This window comes from Ciconia boyciana, chromosome 2, assembly GCF_034638445.1.
Source record: "Ciconia boyciana chromosome 2, ASM3463844v1, whole genome shotgun sequence".
In the NCBI taxonomy this organism is placed as follows: domain Eukaryota; kingdom Metazoa; phylum Chordata; class Aves; order Ciconiiformes; family Ciconiidae; genus Ciconia; species Ciconia boyciana.
The window spans coordinates 93,860,084-93,877,913 of NC_132935.1; the positions used below are offsets into that span (position 1 = coordinate 93,860,084).

The following is a 17,830-nucleotide window of genomic DNA, read 5'->3' on the forward strand; positions in this document are numbered from 1 at the left end:
CCAGTCACTTGATTTCCACCTCAGCCCCTCCATACAAAAACCACGACGGATGGTACTTGGCCCCCGGTAGATGGGCGAGGACTCACCAAATGCTCGGAGGAGGCAGAGGGGTACCCACCACTGAGCCGCCCCTGCTTATAACGGAGATGAGCAGCGCCCGTGATAAAGAAACGCCAGCCAGTATGTGACACACCGTGTGTATTAGTAACGGTTATCACCTGTCCTAACAGCAGCGGGTGACGCGCACCGAACGGGCGCGATGCCTCTGACGGAGCCCAGCAGCGGGCGGCGCCGGGCCCGCCCCCACCCCCGGCGCAGCCCCTGGGGCCGGGCCGGGCTGGGCGGGCAGCGGGGCCTCCGGGAGGGCCGCTGCCAGCCCCGCCGCAGTGGTAGCCCGGGCGGCGGGCAGCAGGTGAGCGTCCTGTCCCTCCCTGCGGGGAGGCGGCGAGCGGCACCGCCGGCCCCGAGCTGCGGGGCGGCGCCGGCAGCGGCACGGCTTGCGCCGGGGCCGGGATCCGGGGCCGGGATCCGGGGGGGGCTAGGAGCCGTTGTGAAACCGGTTTTTAGAGGGCAGCAGGAAAAAGAGGAGCAGCGCCCAGCGCTCTCTCTAGGGAAGCGGTGCGGTGCATCCAGTTCCGCCCCCGGGCGAAGCGGGTGCGCCACAGCCGCTCAGCGCCGGCCCGGGGCGCGGGGGCGAACCGGCGCTCCGCGCTCCCGGCCGAGGGCTGGGTGAAGCCGGAGGGGAGGCGGCGTGCGGGGCTCGCCTCTCCCGCCCGCGGCGAGTCCTTCAGCCGCCGAAAGTCACCGCAGGAGAACGCCTACGGCCCGGCACCCCCTCGTCCTCCGGCGGGGCGGACGCCTGGGTATGCCCGTGTGCACGCCCAGGCACCCGCGCAGCGTCCTCCCCTCGCAGAATGGTGCATTTCCTACCGAAACAGTGCTTTTCCTTGTACCTTTTCCAGATGTTTCTCACATGAGCAAATTTGTCATTTGAGTTCGCAGGCCGTAGCAGATTCTCAAGACAGAAGCTACGCGGTGCTTGCGGAAAATGGCAGGTAAGAACAAATACTAGTGAAAATGCTGTTCGCTTCAGGCCTGGGCACACTGGTATGTGGCATATCTGTAATGTTTAGTTGGGATATTAAGGTATTACTTCTGCAAATGACTTAAATTACTTCAGTAAGTGATGCCTGTGGAAACTCCGGCCTCTCTGAACACTGTGTCCAAGTGCCCTCAGCTCCACTGAAACGGAAACAAACCCGCAGCTTGCAGAATTAATCTTACCGCGTCTGTGAGCTTGTGTCGTCTCCAGCCACTGAACTACCTATTCCCTGAGAGTTAGCAGGAACAGCAATGAGGTAACTGCTCTTGATATTCCAGAGTAAGTTATGGAGCAGGGGTTTAAATAGTTTATACACGTGTTAAATTTATGATAGCATTTGACCACAATTTTAATAGTCTTTTGGCAAAGCTGTTGTTTCATGGATGCTATGCACACTGGAGAAGTAATCACCCCTTATAATTTAGGTTAAAAATGAGGTATTGTTTCTTCAAGCATTCAGCTCGGGTTCTATTAATTATCTCTGACACGTTAAACTTGCCTGTCACCCTGATGGTGCTCTGGGCCATACAGCTTCTGTGTCCCCTGGAGAAACTGAACTCAGGAGATGCCTGAGTTTTTGTGTTGGCAGTTAGGAACCAAGAGCTGCATGTTCTGCAGATCCAGTCATTTTCAATAGTCCCTGGAAATTTCCCTCTCTGCAGTGTTTATGTATAAACAACTACGACCGCATAAAAGTATTTCACCTTTCCTGTGTGTTCAGTGATTAATGATTTTTTTAGACCATTATTAAAATGGAATGGCCTATGTACAATAAAATTTTGAACTAGTAACCTCTGATACACCTTGTTACATCAGTTTAAGAAGCTCCATCCCAACATACCCGTCTTGCCACTCAGCTTACCTTAAATCCACTTTGTCAGCAGTTTGAGATACACTAGACAGCTCCCTCTCACATCTAAGAAGAAATCATGTTGCTTTCTGTTGAAGTTGCTGTGATGATGCTGAAGTGGGATAGTGGCATCTTAAACATCTACCCCAATGTCATCACTTGCGCAGCTCTGAACTGGAAGATGAGGGGATCCCACATTGCAGTAGGAAGATGCTCTGAGCTCTTAGAAGTTGTTTCCACAACATTTTGAGGGAATCTAAGCTAGCACTGCTTTGATCCCAGCCTGCCCCTCACACTTGCGCTGTAGCTTTTCTGACCCAGCCTAGGGAGCTAAACCAGCAGACAGCTTTTTTTTTTTTTTTCTGTTGTTGGGTGAGTTTTGGCGGGGGGGACGGCAGTGAAATCAGATAAACACAAATGCTCGCTCCAGAGGAGGGACTGGGTTGTGCTGATGCAGGGCAGTATGACCTGCTATGGAAATGCACCCACTGTCCACTGAGTTCCACCTAGGAAAGCCCAGTGTAGCACAAACTTGCTGGGCTGGGAGCATTCACTGATTAGTTCCTGATGAGTCACTCATTGCTGCCAAGCAGGAGTCAAATGCTGCCACTGTCATTCTGTTTTCACTAGTTTTGTGCCGCTTGGAAAACACGGAAAACGGAAAAATGAAGGACCCCGCTCCACAAACTGTTTTGTATCTGCCTCCTATACTCAAAGGTATCTTCTGGTTTTCTTTCTGCCTCCAGGGAGAAAAGTCCTGATAGTCTACGCACATCAAGAGCCCAAGTCCTTGAACGGATCTTTGAAGAGGGTTGCTGTGGAAGAACTGAGCAAGCAGGGCTGCAGTGTCACCGTGTCTGATTTATATGCAATGCAATTCGAGCCAAGAGCAACAAGAAATGACATTGTTGGTGAGACTAGCCAAAATATGCTTTTTTCAACAATAACGATGAGACAAACTTTCAGCTTGTCTATCCTGCTGCATTAACAATCCAGAACCATGCTGTTAGGTGCACTCTGAAAAATAGTTGCTATTATTTTGTACAAATATCCCTCAACTAACAAGACCTAGTTTTTTATTTTCTATTAGCATTGACTAAGAAATGTCAGTGTAGGAACCCAACAAGTATCATCTTTATTTAACCAAGCTTGATCACTAGAAATGGCCTCTCAATCAGAAAAATATCTGTATAGTACAGATTTGTGAAAGTGTTTTGCCTTTAGACTAAAGTGAATGAGGGAAAATGTTATTTTTACAGTATTTGCAATCAACTGCAGAGAGGTTCTAAGAACCACCTTCTCTTAATGAAGAGGATTACAAATGCTTTCTGCAAGTTAGCTCCAGGCACTTAAGTGCTTGGGCTTTTGAGTTGTCTTGGCACCTCCCAACTACCTTGGTAGTATATGATTAAAAATGACTAGAGGATGAAGTTAAGACTTGAGAAAAACAGTGATGCTCTTGTTAGGCATATGTGGTATTTTCACTGTGCTCGTACTAGCATTTAGCCCCAGTATTTTTCCAGGTTAGAAAAAACAAAGCCATAACATAATCTGCGACAACTGAAACTCTTTCTTTAAAACAAGAATCAAAAAGAAATAGCACATGTCCAGTGCAAGCACTGGCAAAACCAAGAAGAAACTTATTCATGACCAGACATAAGCATTTCTAAAAGTCCACTCCTGAATATGAACCTTGTCTCGTAGTGACATTGCTGAGAGGGAAAAAGGCATTAGCACGTGTCCACAATCAGTCTCTGAAGTCCCTTTCTCGTGGGTGGGAAATGCCTTCAGATACCGTTCTGTGACTTGCTAGAGTTTAGTTCATGAGGCTACTGCCTCTCTCTTCTGCTAGAGATTGATGATCTACTAGTTGAATCAGCAGAATGAATGTATATGTCTGATTCAGACATACTTGAATCAGCTCACCCAACTGTAGTGGAGTCAGCAGAGCCGGCCAACACTGAGTCCCCAGCCCCTGCTGAGTTTCCCACTTACAGAAGCTGAAAAGCAGCTACATAGTGCTTGTGACTGTGTGGCGGTTTCAGTAATCCCTAATGCAGAGGCAGAGCAATTAGCAAAATTCTCTTAAATCCTCTTAAGTCATCCACCTGCACCACCAGAGTCTTGAGCCAAGCTTAGGTCCTCTTATTGCACTTCATATGTTGCTACAGAAAGGCGAAAGTTTTAGTACTCTGAGACACTACATTCCTCTCCAGTTTAAAAATCAAATCACCATCAGCCGTGATGATGCTGAATATCCACAAAAAAAAAAAAAGAAGTGGAGAAAAAAATGGAAAGCAGTAACTCAACTTGGAACTGTAGATTGTAACCTGTATTTAATTGTTAGCTGGCTATGATGCTAGGAACAGGGCAAGCAATGACTGTTCACTTCTACCCACAGGTTGCTTGCACAACTCAGAAGAGTTCAATTATGGCATGGAGACACGGGAAGCTTACAAGAGAGGAGGTTTGTCCAGTGATCTGATTGAAGAGCAAAAGAAGGTGCAGGAAGCAGACTTAGTGATTTTTCAGGTCATTATTTTAAATTGTATTAAAAGACTTCAGTTGTAATGTACAGGGTTGAACAAAAGAAAAGCAATAGTAAGTGAGAAGATTGTAGATTTCATTAGGAACGTTGAATCTAGCCAGAGTAAAAAAGAGGTAGTAGCTCTGCCATCAACACCAGTCTGTATCCAGCGTAGCAATTTCAAGGTGTCAGGTTTTTCTGATAGGGTGTGGATTTTAGAAAATATCAGAAATACCAGATCATGTGTAAGCATTATTCATGCTAGCACACTATGAATTTTTCACACAGATAATGGCTCCACACTGGCATTTTTGAGGAATAGGAAGGCATCTGAAATTCGAACTTTAAAACACCTGAGTAAAATTCACAGCAGTGCTTCACTTAAAAATTAATATTCAAAAGTAGTCTGATTGCATAGGTTTTGTGAAGACTGGTCCTCACACTACCTGCACTCCAAATCTATTGCATTGAGCAACTCAGAACGGAAAGTATTGAGTGCAAAATAATACTATAATTCTCAACATAAGAACCGTGCCATGTTATCAGGCAGCCCGATACTATCCCTTTGTCTTGGAGCTCACGCAAAGCAAACACAGACCTACACTCAGAAACGTGTGTAAGGGCTTAAGGCAGCCCCGCCGAGTTATAGGTTTGGGATATGGTAACAAAAACCAGACCAACAGCTTTAGGAATAAATACTTTATCTCTAAGTAATGGTACAGTAACAAATACAGATCAGTTGTACAATTATCCAGGTCATTACAACGGCAAATCCAGTAATTTAGCAGCACAATTATCCAGGTTGAAATGACAGCAAATCCAGTAATTCACCAATGCTGGGCCAAACTTAGTGTCTGGATGCACAAAGACATACGTGACCATGGATGTCAGGCAGGGCAAGGCTTTTTTTCTGGGCAAGCAGCTGGAAGCAGCCAGCAGGGTCAGGGAATTTGGACTTCCCCAGCCAGACTGTCCTCATTTATTGCTGAGTTGCAGAAGCACTATCTGGACTTGCTAACAGATCATTACACCCTATCTCCGTTCCCCAGTGTGCCAGCTCTGTCCTCAGTGTCTGCAAGTCCCAGAAGTACTGTATAGGGCAATACTAGCTTTACATTTCTTTATGTGCCTGTGTGACTGTTGGCCTTAGGCATAGCCTATGTATATTCCACTGTCTGATTCTAGATGAAATTTAAGATGTGACCATATCTCAATTAAGCATTTCACTGTAAGCCTTCATCATTTTTACACTATTACTTCTGAGATAACTATAGTAAAACATCTGCCGAAGGAAGTAGTTGTTTTCTGCTTTCTGTCCGTAGAATGCTATGAAGAGTTGAGTATGTTCTGGTGCAGGGGAAAAAAAAAAAAGAAAGAAAAAAAGCCTCTGAAAGACACCATGAAGTAATAATTTACTACAGACTAAACTCACCACTTCTAGAGATGGTGGTGATTGCCCAGTTTCTGCATTGTTTCCATCTTGAATTAGGCCACACGTGGTTAAGCTTTTACAGAATTTATTCTTCTGTGCTGCAGTGTGTACAAAGGTTTAGGGATAGTGATGCATCCTAGAATAAGAGTCCATAAAGCATTCAAGATAATGCAAGATAGTGTCCTATAGATGCTCAGGTATGTACCTGAAACCACTACAAACAGAAAGCACTTCAGTTATTTTTGCCAAGCATAGTTACTGCCTCTCCTGACAGAGACCTGGAAGAAGGCATGTACAAGATCTGAACAGATTGAGAGAGTAGGATTTGGCCTGTAGACCAGGCCTAAGGATGTGCCGGACCCTCTGTGCTAACAAGGTTATTTACTTTTTGCCTAGTTTCCCTTGTATTGGTTCAGCATGCCAGCAATCATGAAGGGCTGGATGGACAGAGTCTTGGTCCAAGGATTTGCTCACGATTTTCCAAATTGTTATGATTCTGGTTTGCTCAAGGTATGTTTTTGAGGTTGTTTTATTACGATCAAGATTTGCATAATGCTCTTGATGGTACTGGTCTTTCTTTTCCATCATATTTGTTTCAAGCTCTCACTTTACGCTCTCCTGAAATAATGCTTTGGTTGCAATGACATGTTGAGTAACTTCCTGGCTTGTTAAAACTGTCTGAAAGGTAGTACAATAAGGAGAATGCAGTGGTTCCTAACGATGTAAGCAATCTCCTAGAGATTTTTAGTTGGCCTACAAAATGGACTTTATAGTTTGGTAGGTGTATCAGAGTGCACTGGGATGGCATACAGCTTGCAAACAGTTTAAATCCATCCATTTCCTAAAACTATAGTCCGTCATTCTTCCCACCACAGTAGGACTGCACAAATCTGTAATGAGTGACATACTGGAATAGGTGACGAGATCCTGTTCTGGATTAGATGTCAAAGGTTGGAATTAAACTATACAACTTAATCAGAAACCTGAAACACGCAGTGCACGAGCCTCTGTCCCAACTATCTCCTTTCATCATTTTCTTCTCTGTAGCTTATAAATTAGGCAAGATCAATATCTCTAGATGACAATTCATAAATTTTTAATTCTCCACAGCACTGGGAATATCCCTGGAAAATTTTTGCCCACTGTCTGATGGATCTTGTTTGGTAACAACTGCAGCATCCAGAAACAATCAATTTTAGTTTCACATTTATGTTCGCTGCATATTAATCTCTGTAATTTCTGCTCTTCTTAACAATTCCAAACATTTCAGTTTGTTTAAATTTCAGAAATGGCTGCCTCACTGAGATGAATAAGAGTAATCCCTGATTATCATAGCTGCATGCTGAGTGCAGGCTCAAGGCAGTTCGGATACTGCACTGGAAAAATGTTATTTCAATTACAGAAGCTAAAACTAAGAGGATAGAAGCTAAGCACAAGCCCATGGCTAATACCATAGTCACAGAAGCAGAAGAAACACGGAGGTTTAGAACACCTGAGGAATAACTTGTTCTCAAATTATTCCTTGGCAAGTGACAAGAAAGCCCAAGTTTGAAGGGGGACTAGCATTCAGTTTCTGCATTCATGAAGGACAGGAATAAAGATATTCTCAGTAACAGAGTGCTTTCCAGCCACAGTTTTCCAGACATTGCATAGGGGAGAACAAGGGTCAGCCCTGCTTCATACAAGGGCATCAGACATGCAATTCCTTTTCTTTTTAAGCTGTCTCTGCCCAAAGCCCTGACACACAGCTCCAGTGTCTAGTTGTATGTCATCAATCTTTGCCTCAGAGCTGCCACTACACATAAGGTCTGGGAAAGAAAAGGACACCACCTCCTCTAGAAATTTATGCTGTCCAGGTTCCCCTGAATATCTCTTGAACTATTCAGCCACTGCTCTTTAAACATGCCTAACTCACGCACTGCTTTCTTAATTCTAGAACAAATTAGCCCTGTTTTCTTTCACCACTGGAGGAAGCAAAGAGATGTATGCAAAAGGAGGTATCAGTGGTGATATTCGCTATCTCCTATGGCCCATGCAGGTATAATATATGAATATTTGGTTGTTGTTTGCCTTAGTTTTTATTATTCCAATTATTTTCAACACTTATATTTAATATAAAATAATAATACAATAAGAATGAATTAAGTTGCCAGTTCAAAGCATCTACAGGTTTTAAATTGGGCCCTAGAATCCTGAGACTACTTTAAAAGTCCACAGAGTTTTAAAGTTGTTTTGTGCCCCTTCCTCCAGCTTGGAATCTGGAGAAAGCTTATACTATCAGCCTTTTAAGTTTCTCTGGTGTTATAGGATTTCCTTTAGCCCTAGTGTGCAGGATTTCTTTTCCCCATAGCTACCCGATTCATGTAGGATGTGAGGCAGGAGGGGAGTCACATATTATCCTGGCATTAATGATCAGCATACGAAAGTTAGCATGCCTTTTCTTATTGCTACCCTTTTATCAGAAGTAGCAAGCATGCTTTGAGAAATTTAGGTGGTAAGGCAAATTGTGCCAGCTACTTTTTGATACATTACAATGGATGTGCTTAAATTCTTTGGTCTCCTACCCATTGCGATTAGTAGCTGTCTGCCCTTGTGAGGCTATCTACCTGCAGAGCTTGCAAGCCAACGTGACAAAGAATGTGAAACGCAACTGTGAAGTCAGAAATACACAGAGGGAAAATGGCAAGTTGAGGTGATTTGAAAGGCACTAGCCTTCATTCAGGATCATTTGGCTAAGCCAAAGGCAAAAGGTTAAAAAAAAATACTTAGAAGTAGATGAGAAATACACTGCAGTTCAGGAACAATCTGTGGAGATTCAAACAGTACAATGAACTTCAGGCTGTCTCTGACCCTTGCAAATTTAATAGCATACAGCAGCCGAAGAGAACAGTTCTGTGAGTTTAATAGCACTTAAAAATAAATTCCACCGAGCAGAATAAATGAAGTTGATCTTATTTTTCAGTATCGTACATCATTCTGCTTAATGCCTAGCCTTCAATAGTAACCGCCAGGATAGGTAATGAACTTTTGCAATTTGTTTCCCTTCTCCTGATAAATGCACAGGTTTAGAAAACTTGCCTTATATTGGGTCAGAGAAAGTGTTTCAGATTTGAATCTTCCACATTCTTGAATTGAAAGTGAAAGACTAACCATTTCCTGAGGCATTTCTCTCTTTGCTTTGAGTCCAGCATGGAATTATGCACTTTTGTGGTGTCAAAGTCCTTGCACCTCACATCTGCTTTGCTCCGGAGTATGTCTCTGAGGCGAAGAGGAAGGAGATGCTGATTGCCTGGGCCCAGCGTCTGAAGACTCTTTGGAAGGAAGAACCCATAAACTGCTCTCCTGAGTGGTATTTCAAGTAATGTTCAGGTACAAGATTACAGAGAGAAGATTTATTTTTTCTCCATTCTTTTTGGTGCTTTATGTCAATATCTGAATGCTAATCTCCTAATGTATTGTAAGTATCTTGAGTACTATAGCTAGCAGCTTAACTGACAATATAGCTTTTATCTTCATTGATTCCTGAGGGATTCTCTTCAATGATGGGTGCAGAACTCTTTGTGAAGAATTATCCTTGCTCATATAAACAGTGACATCCTGCCTACAAGTGGTTGATAACACAAGCGGTATTTAATTGCAGATTATACCGTTGCTGCTTATGAAACACTAAAGTACACTGCCAAGTTTATTTTAACACTTTTTGTACCAGCTGCCACTTTTTTTTATTTTCCAGGGAATATGCTGCCCATACTCAATCTTGTTAAGGCCAATCCTGTTCTTTTAAATGAGAGCTCTACACTTGTGCCTTTGAGCTATGAAGCCAGATCATAACACAAAAGGATGTACAGTTGCACAGTTACTTAGCTGGAAAGCCTTGTGGACAGCCTTAGGCTTTTCCACATGTTTACAAAGCAATATTAAAGCTATGACAGGTACCAGAAAAGGAAAAAAAAAACGATACTAGTATCGTATAGCAGTATGTGCATGTATTGCCTTTCTCTATAGAATGTAGCTCCCATTTGTAAAGTATGTAGTTTCCTAAAATCAAAGGGAGTTCTCTATTTTTTGTTACCCTAAGTAGAGACAAAAAAGAATCCTATCTGCTCGCTGCCCCTTCACACCAGTCAGTATTGCTGTTTGGGTCTGGAGGGCTGCGTGCATCCCCTCCGGCATCAGTGCAGATGGGCTGCTTTGGAGATCTCCTGCACCGGCACTCGGCGAGGCAGAACACCTACCTGAAAACCTGCAGGAGCACTGTCTGTCTACGAGGCAGGATCTAGTGGGACAAAATAACTGTCTGGCTCTTAACATCCGTGATTTCTACCTTGAACTTTAGCGGGATTATTTTTGTGCTTGAGAACTGTTAACCCTTTTTGTGCCTATGGCAAAGCATGGGTTTCTCGCTTAGCTACACAATTTCTTGCTTTGATCAGTTTACCTAACAGCTGGCTTTGCACTTTGATTTTAAAAGAATGCAGCCTGAATAAGGAACGGTCTTCTGAGTCACTGTCAAATGACACTTAGGCTTCTGCATACAGAGCGTGCATCTGCCATACATTCTTTGTAGCAGCCTTGTCATGCCCCACCCTTATGTTTCTTGGATAACAAACGTGCTGAGCCCAGATTCGGGGGTGGCAATGTAAGCTGATGCACCAGACTGGGAATTGCTACCACAGGGAAAGAGTCCCACGTTCCTGTTTGTCACCAGATGAAGGGCCACCTCTAGCAGAGACAGACCCCTGAAAGCAGTGCTGCCCTAAGCTGTTGCAGATGTCTGCTTCAGTGCGTATGAGTCAAAGTCTTTATGTTACACAAGCAAGAAATTTGCTTTCGCTCAGTAACTCTTGTATAGGAAAAAGAAAGTGAAAGGGAATAAAATTATAAATATTATACACGTAAGTTGTGGGGAAAGCAGATTCTTGCCTGAAAGACTTAAGGAAAACAACTTTAAGTTACCTGAATAGAGACTGAAGGACAAAAGCAAATATTAAAATTGTATAGGAGAGGAATCATCCTTATGTTCACTGTTTTCAGTTACCAGACTATTGAAGAAAGAAGGAAATGGATATGAAAGTGGAAGCTGCAACTGTCAAACCAAATGTTACTGTATTGGATCAATCGCAGAGCTTAGTGGGTTTAACTGTTAGATGAAGAATCTCTGACCGATATGATGAAGATACACTTCTCGATGCTATTTGGGAGATGCCTGCCAGCTCGCACACACGGTAGCATTAAGTGCCTGCGTTAGACTGGATATTTCTAATGTAAGTGTGCAAGAGCGGCTGTGCTAGGTCAGAACAAGGATCCTCCAGCCCCGCGTTTTTTTTCCACAGCTGTCAGTGGTTATAGGCCAGGAAGAGCAAGCACTTCCCCTGAATACTGTCCTGGGCTCCAACTATATTTAGTTTGGGGGATTTCCTGAGCTATGTATGTTTTCTGTATATTTACCAAGCCGAATAGATCTCTGCTCTGAATTTTGTTCAGTTTTCTCTTGAATTCATGCCAACTTGAAGCAGCCAATATTTTTTGGCAAAATTCAGCGGGTCAGCTTTTTCTTTGCATGATGCATTGGAGTGGGGAGGGATCCCAGGGAGGGTGAAGCATCTGGTTCTCAGTAGCTTCGTTTGATTCCTTCCAGTCAACAGTAAATGATCAGTCCCACCCATTCTTTTACACAGTACTAAAGTTTTGTAGATGTGTGCATCACCTCCCCTCCTAAATAATCTCCTTCCCAGGCCATGGAGTCATGTCCTGCTCTTTCAAGAGAGGGCGTCGGCCTTTGGTCACCCTTGTTGCTCTTCTCGGAACTCCTCCAGTCTCACTATCCCGTTACTGAGAAGAGGGGACCAGAAGTGCACGCAGCGTCAACTCCAAGAGTCAACTCCAACAATGACTCTTGGATTCATATGACTTTCTCTGCTCCTTTCCTAATAATCTCTGACCTACGATTTACTTTAGCTAACATTTTCATCTGTTGTAACCCTAGATCTTGGCCATCGGTGGTATCAATGGTAATGGTCAGCTCAGGGGCCATTATTTTATACATCAATTTAGGGTAATTTTTTTTCCTCATGTGCACTCCTTTACATAACTTGAATTTCACTTCCTGTCTCATTGCCCAGTCACTCAACCATTTTTCCAGAACTCTTCACAATCTGCTTTCCTTCTCCCCCCTGCTCTGAGTAGCCTGTATCATCAGCAAACTTTCTCAGCCTCATTGCTCATACCCTTTTCCAGATAATTTTCAACAGCTCAGATCCCTGCACTTGTAACCTCCCTCTGTTCTGAGAGCTGACCATTTACTGTTGCCCTCTTTGTCCTATCTTTTAAACATGTCTTCATGCCATGACCTTCGTTCTTATCCCCTACCTGCTTAGTTTCCTTAAAAAAAATTTGATATGAAACTTTGTCAAAAGCCTCTTGGAAGTGCAAGTAGACTATATCAGCCAGATCACCATTCTCCGCATGCTTTAGCTTCTCCTAAAGTAAATTCTTCAGGAATATCATTCCAATTTGAAAGCCACTGTACAAAGGGGTATATGATGGGGGGGGAAACTAAGAACCACTATTCAACTGTAATTTTCCGCAGTCAATCTCAGTCCTCATCTGTGTAGTCTATTCTCATACAGAAATTGTTCCATGTGCCTCATAATTCTTGTCACTTTCCTTTATTTCGTGTCTAGCTCTTCTATATCTGTTCAGAGAAGAGGTAATCAGAAGCGTGAGCTGTGTCTCAGCTGTGGACACATAACATTAAACCACATTTGCTGAAGGGTGCTGCTCTTGCAATGCTTTGGAAGCCGGTCAACTGTGCAGTGACAGTGGGTGCTGAGCCAAGAGTTAACGTCCTTGTCCTGACATGCTTTCAGTGCCTGCTGTACAGCACACCATGCAGCGGCGCACGTACGTTCTGGCACATGCCTTTAAAAAACTCAAGGGAGAATTTTACCATGTAGAAAACCAATAGAGAGTGGTCTGTGATTAAAAAGGAGAGAGAAAGGAAGTGGCAGTATTAGTTTCTTAGTAGTACTAGAAATGTTACAGCCATTTTGATCTAAAGAATGATTGCCCTGCTAAATCACATTATGCTAAAAGTCAAAATGGGCTATGCTGTAGTCCTGTCAAAACAGCACTGATTTCATGAGAATAAAGCTAGAATTAGGTGAGTAACTTGTAGCCATGTTTCAGGCTGGGGAGAAGGATATAAGGGCAACGTGCTTTCCTCTTCCATTTAGTCTGGGGATTTGTTTTCTGTTGCTGGTGGTCCTCCTCTCCCACACGCTTTCAGGCAACGCTCTGATCTTTTTCTCTGCCAATTTGTTCCAAAAATCATAACTGAATTTCTTTTATTTGATGTTCTGAAATGGCAGATAAAACATGCTTGCAACTTCAGAAAAACACAGGGAAACAAATAGATCCCCATCTGAACTACGTTATCAAGAAGCCTCATGGCCTAGAGAAACTAGAGAAAGACTGATCTCTTGCGGTAAGGTGCTTTTAATCCAGGTTTCAAAAAATTAACATTTAACAGCAGGTGTAGATAGTTCTTTCTTTGGTTTAATATTTGATTCCTGAAACAATGTCACTGAGATTAGCTGCCTGCTTGCAGAGGAATATACTTTGCAATAGGCAAATTATCAAAAGGTTGTGCTGAAGAGAGGAGCAGCAAATAATAAATACCATGCATAATTCATGTACAACTTTTTTTTTTTTTAAAGAAAAATCCTACTATATTAGTAGATATCCTAAAGCCTAAAGAGCCTATGCTCCACAAAAGAGATACAAAAAATGTAAGCTTAGAGTGCTCTCAAGTTTTAGTGCTGGGTAATTGTCTCATCATTCTAAGGGTATTAAAATACCTACTGTATCCATACAAAAATGAAGGTCCAAGATCCATGATGTTTCCTTTTAAATTACTCGAGTCACTACAAAGAGTAACCAAGAGAGCTATTCCAGCCTTAGTTCCAAAACTCTAGTTAAAAAGTATAAAAGAATCTTTGACTACAAATGTTTGGGGAAGCAGAAGGCTTAGTCCAGGGCAGCAGCCTTGCATTTCAGCAGCCTCATTTTAGGCCCTTTAACATAGTGGCAGTAGTTGATCATTTCTCAAACAAGTCGGGGAAATGTCTGTTCCTGCAATACTTTTGTTGCTTCCATCTTACTCTGCTGGTGTTCATATTTATGGGAACATTCTCCACAGAACAAAATACCAAGGAAACACCTATTGAAGAATTTGTGTCACACTGCTGGGTGCAGACTGATGTAAAAAAAAAAAAAAAATTATAAATACTGGTGAAGTTCCTATTTCTTTGAACAGTAAACTTTAATGAAGTGATGTTTCATGACCAGTTATTTCAAACCATCCTAAGATATCTTTAAAATCCTCCAGACTCAGTAGTATTGATTTAATGCAGTTTGAACGCACAGGAGTTCTGATTTCTTTGGAAAACTTAGTAAGGAGACAGAAGACCAGTTTCTTCTCTAGGATTGTGCAGCCAAAATACCCCATAGCTATTTCTGAATTAGCAATTGCCCTTGATGAAATGAGAAAACATTTTGTTAACATCAGACAGAGAGAATAAGCCAAGACCTAACCATCTTGCCCAAGTAACAGATTGTCACAGAGAACTGCCACACCTGCAAATGCTGTGTGTTCCAGAGAGCTGTGCAGAGCAAACGTGGTGTCTTTACTGGAACTGAATATGAAGCCAAGGGGAAACAAAATCCTCTCAATATACTCTACATGTACACCCTTGTATTTCTGTCATCTGTTGCTAGCCCACACATCAGCGTCTAGGGGAGACCTCAGATGGTCATCTTCTGAACTTAACTACAATGAAAAATTGTGGCTGCAGTCAGTCACAAACAACAGTGGTTCCCAAGCTCTTGGGGCATCCCATTCTGCCTTCAGACTCCCTAGGGGGATACAGCCCTTCTCCCCGTACGGCAATACTGTTGGTTGCCCAGTGCTGCATTTTCTCCCACCTCAACCCTCTGGAGGCTCAGGGAAATATAATAGAAGTTTTGTTGTGTTGGTGAGCCAAAGCTAGCTAAAATCATGGCTTCTCTCTGTAAAATCAGCTGTACAACATAATATCTTGACAGCTGTTGGACAGCAGCGGGATCGATCAGACCAGATAATGCTCTAGCTTTAGATTAAAAGGTAGATTACAGAAAGATTATAGACAAATATCTGCTTAGGGTTTTGCCCACCAATGATCCCCCTCCCCAGTGTTCTGGGCAGGGTGCTGAGCCCAGAATTAACATTTCAGCATTGACTCATCTCCAGAGCTGTGAACCTCCTGCGTGAGGAAACACTCGTCCCTGCTGGGCCCAGCGGAGCCTTTAGCCGGGGACAGCCACAGCGCCGTTACGCTCAGGTCCCTACAGAGCTCGCAATTCATGCAAGACACGGAGAGGGAAAAGCCTCTAAAGAGATACGTGGCAGCAAACTGCAGGTGGAGAGGAAGGAATGGAAAAATTTGAACCTTTGTAGGCAAAGCTTGCTACAATACAGCCTTCAAAGTTAATACCAGGAAAATACCCCTGTGAGAAGTCACTTTCCCATTACAGCACAAGCTTACTGTGATTTGATTTTAGTTTTTAGGATTAATGAGATAGGTTACCATTCCAGGTATCCTTGGTCTAGCACTGTGGAGTTTTGACACTTTTTATTTATCAACCCCTACAGTTTTTCCAGTGGTACAACAGAACCTGCAAATTTCACATACAGCAATTTTCATCCTGCTGACAATAAAAACAGCTACATGTTTAAAAAAAAAAAAGGGATTTAGAATTCTATGTATTTACTTTTTTTATGTCAGTTTTAATAAGATGGCTGAGATTTTTAGTACGAAGTAAGTGAAAGTTTGGTCAAGATTAGTGAAGGTTTCAGTTAAAGTAAAAAGCGAACTAATAGGCTTATTGTCATTAATACTAAAATTGAAAACTTCTGCTCACATAAATGCATTATTGTGAAGAGCATTGAAACTGTACTGGCCTTATTATCCAGTTCAGGATAACCTTCCCTTCTTCTCAATCAGAATTAAGAAATTTCTCTGTAAATTCAGATTGCATTTTTTGGATCAATTTCTTTTCCCTATTCATTTCAAGAAGGAATGTCATAACTGGCAACACTGACCTCTAAGCACCAACAAATAAATGCTAATTTCTGTCTTTTTTTGCCTAGCACTTGTTGGCAAATCACCACTGAATGAGACTGAAACCTTTTTAACCACGCAATTCTTCGAAATTTAGCCATCTGACTTCCTGCCTTCAGCCCACGTTTTCAGCCACATATACAATACGAAGCTCAAAATCAGAAAAAACAAACCAAAACAAAAAACCTCAGAATTAAAATGTTATCAAAAGATTTCTGTAAAGCTTAGGGTTGCAACAGAAGACCAAAACTGCATGATCGGCCCACCAGAGATACCTTGTCTGGATTTGCTTTATCTAGTTGACAGACGTCCCAGATTCTCTGGACTGCAGGTTTAATAACACCCTCCTTACAATAGCTCACAACGTGGATGGACATAAAATGTCTGTATTCAAACTACAGTGAGCTTAGGTTGGCAATTCAGCATAGCTGTCCTGAGTCTCGTCATTACAGTAGGTGTGATCAGCCCTTGCATCTGGAGCTGTCAGAGCATTAAACTCCTGTTCTGGCTCAATACCAGCTGATCCAGAATCAGTGGAAAACAGGGATGCGCTGGGCATGCGCCAGTCCCATTGCCAACTTTTTTTTAGAGTGGAAACAATTGCACTCAGCAATTTTTGGAGAGTTCCTGGAAAGAAGCCATTTGTTCAGTTTGTCCAACAAGGTGTAGAAAACTGTCTCAAGACTTGGAGAGAAAACTTCAGCTTGCAAGTGATCACCAAGGCTGTTCTACCTCTCCAAGACTGCAGCCGCCCACATACTACTGTTTCCCATCTGTCTTTCCAAAGAGATAACCTTTCAGAAAGCTGGAAGTTAGGAGCCTACTGCTCCTTACAGAAGAACGTGCTGGCCAGCAGAAGGCACAAATCAGACTGTGTGTTCTCCTAGAAGGGCAGATAAGGGTACATAGGTGGTTTAGGAATTCAGATAGTACGTTGCTGACAGGGAGAAATGAAGAATGAGTTCTGTGCTTGGAGAGTGCCAGAGGCCCAGAATACGCCAGCATGACACACCAGTGCACCCATGTAAATCTCAAAGGCCCAAGAATACTGAATGGGGTTCTTTTGTTTGCTAATGTTTTGTTTGTACGTGGCAGGAATAGGACAGGTACAAACATAGCCTCAGAAGTCCTCCACAGCTGTGGAACCCTACCCATGAAATCCACCATGGGGCCTAGCACAGAATTAAATCAAACCCTCTGTGGCCATTGTGCTTCTTCCAGATCTGACAGCCTGGGGCCTCAGTTTCCACCACGAAACAGGACCAGGCTCCTGGACCGCTTTCGTTCTCTCGTCACTATCAGGCTTGGCCTCCAGCTTTAGAAGGCTCCCTCCCTTAACACACAAGTTGTGCACTGCTGTTGCCGTCCCACAGCTGCTGCTGTTCTGGTACTACTGAGCCATGAACTCCACAGCATCCGCAAAGCGCCATGGGGAACGCAACAGTTCCCCAGAATGGGAAAGGTCATGACAGAGAGGGTAGACACTCGTCATCGCCGTCATTTCACTTGAGGAAAGGCGAAGGGATCAGTCTTATGTAAAGAAGCTGTATTAGACGTTATTTCTATATCACAACAGTTTTCCTAATAAAAATAATAGAGTATGTTAGTTATGGAATCTTCTTTGCTGTTAAGACAATTACAGACTACATAAAATCTGTCAGAGATGCCCTAGACACACCTGACCTCCGCAAGAGGATGGACTAGATGCTTTACGGCGGTCCTTTTAGGTACCATATTTCTGCAGCTGTCCCCAGGACTG

General features: G+C 43.1%; 1 protein-coding gene across 2 annotated transcripts; it reads left to right on the forward strand.

The window, feature by feature from the left end:
* Nucleotides 1-297: 297 nt before the first annotated feature.
* On the forward strand, nucleotides 298-14,220 carry NQO2 (N-ribosyldihydronicotinamide:quinone dehydrogenase 2). 2 transcript variants are annotated; one of them, XM_072853198.1, is made up of 8 exons: nucleotides 298-412; nucleotides 996-1,055; nucleotides 2,699-2,863; nucleotides 4,354-4,484; nucleotides 6,308-6,421; nucleotides 7,848-7,949; nucleotides 9,100-9,280; nucleotides 10,946-14,220. In XM_072853198.1, exons 2-7 carry the CDS (start codon nucleotides 1,049-1,051, stop codon nucleotides 9,271-9,273), a joined length of 693 nt encoding a protein of 230 aa, XP_072709299.1. In that variant the 5' UTR covers nucleotides 298-412; nucleotides 996-1,048; the 3' UTR covers nucleotides 9,274-9,280; nucleotides 10,946-14,220. The 2 variants fall into 2 exon arrangements, with proteins under 2 accessions (XP_072709299.1, XP_072709300.1); XM_072853199.1 differs by having other exon boundaries at nucleotides 314-412; nucleotides 1,003-1,055.
* Nucleotides 14,221-17,830: the final 3,610 nt, after the last annotated feature.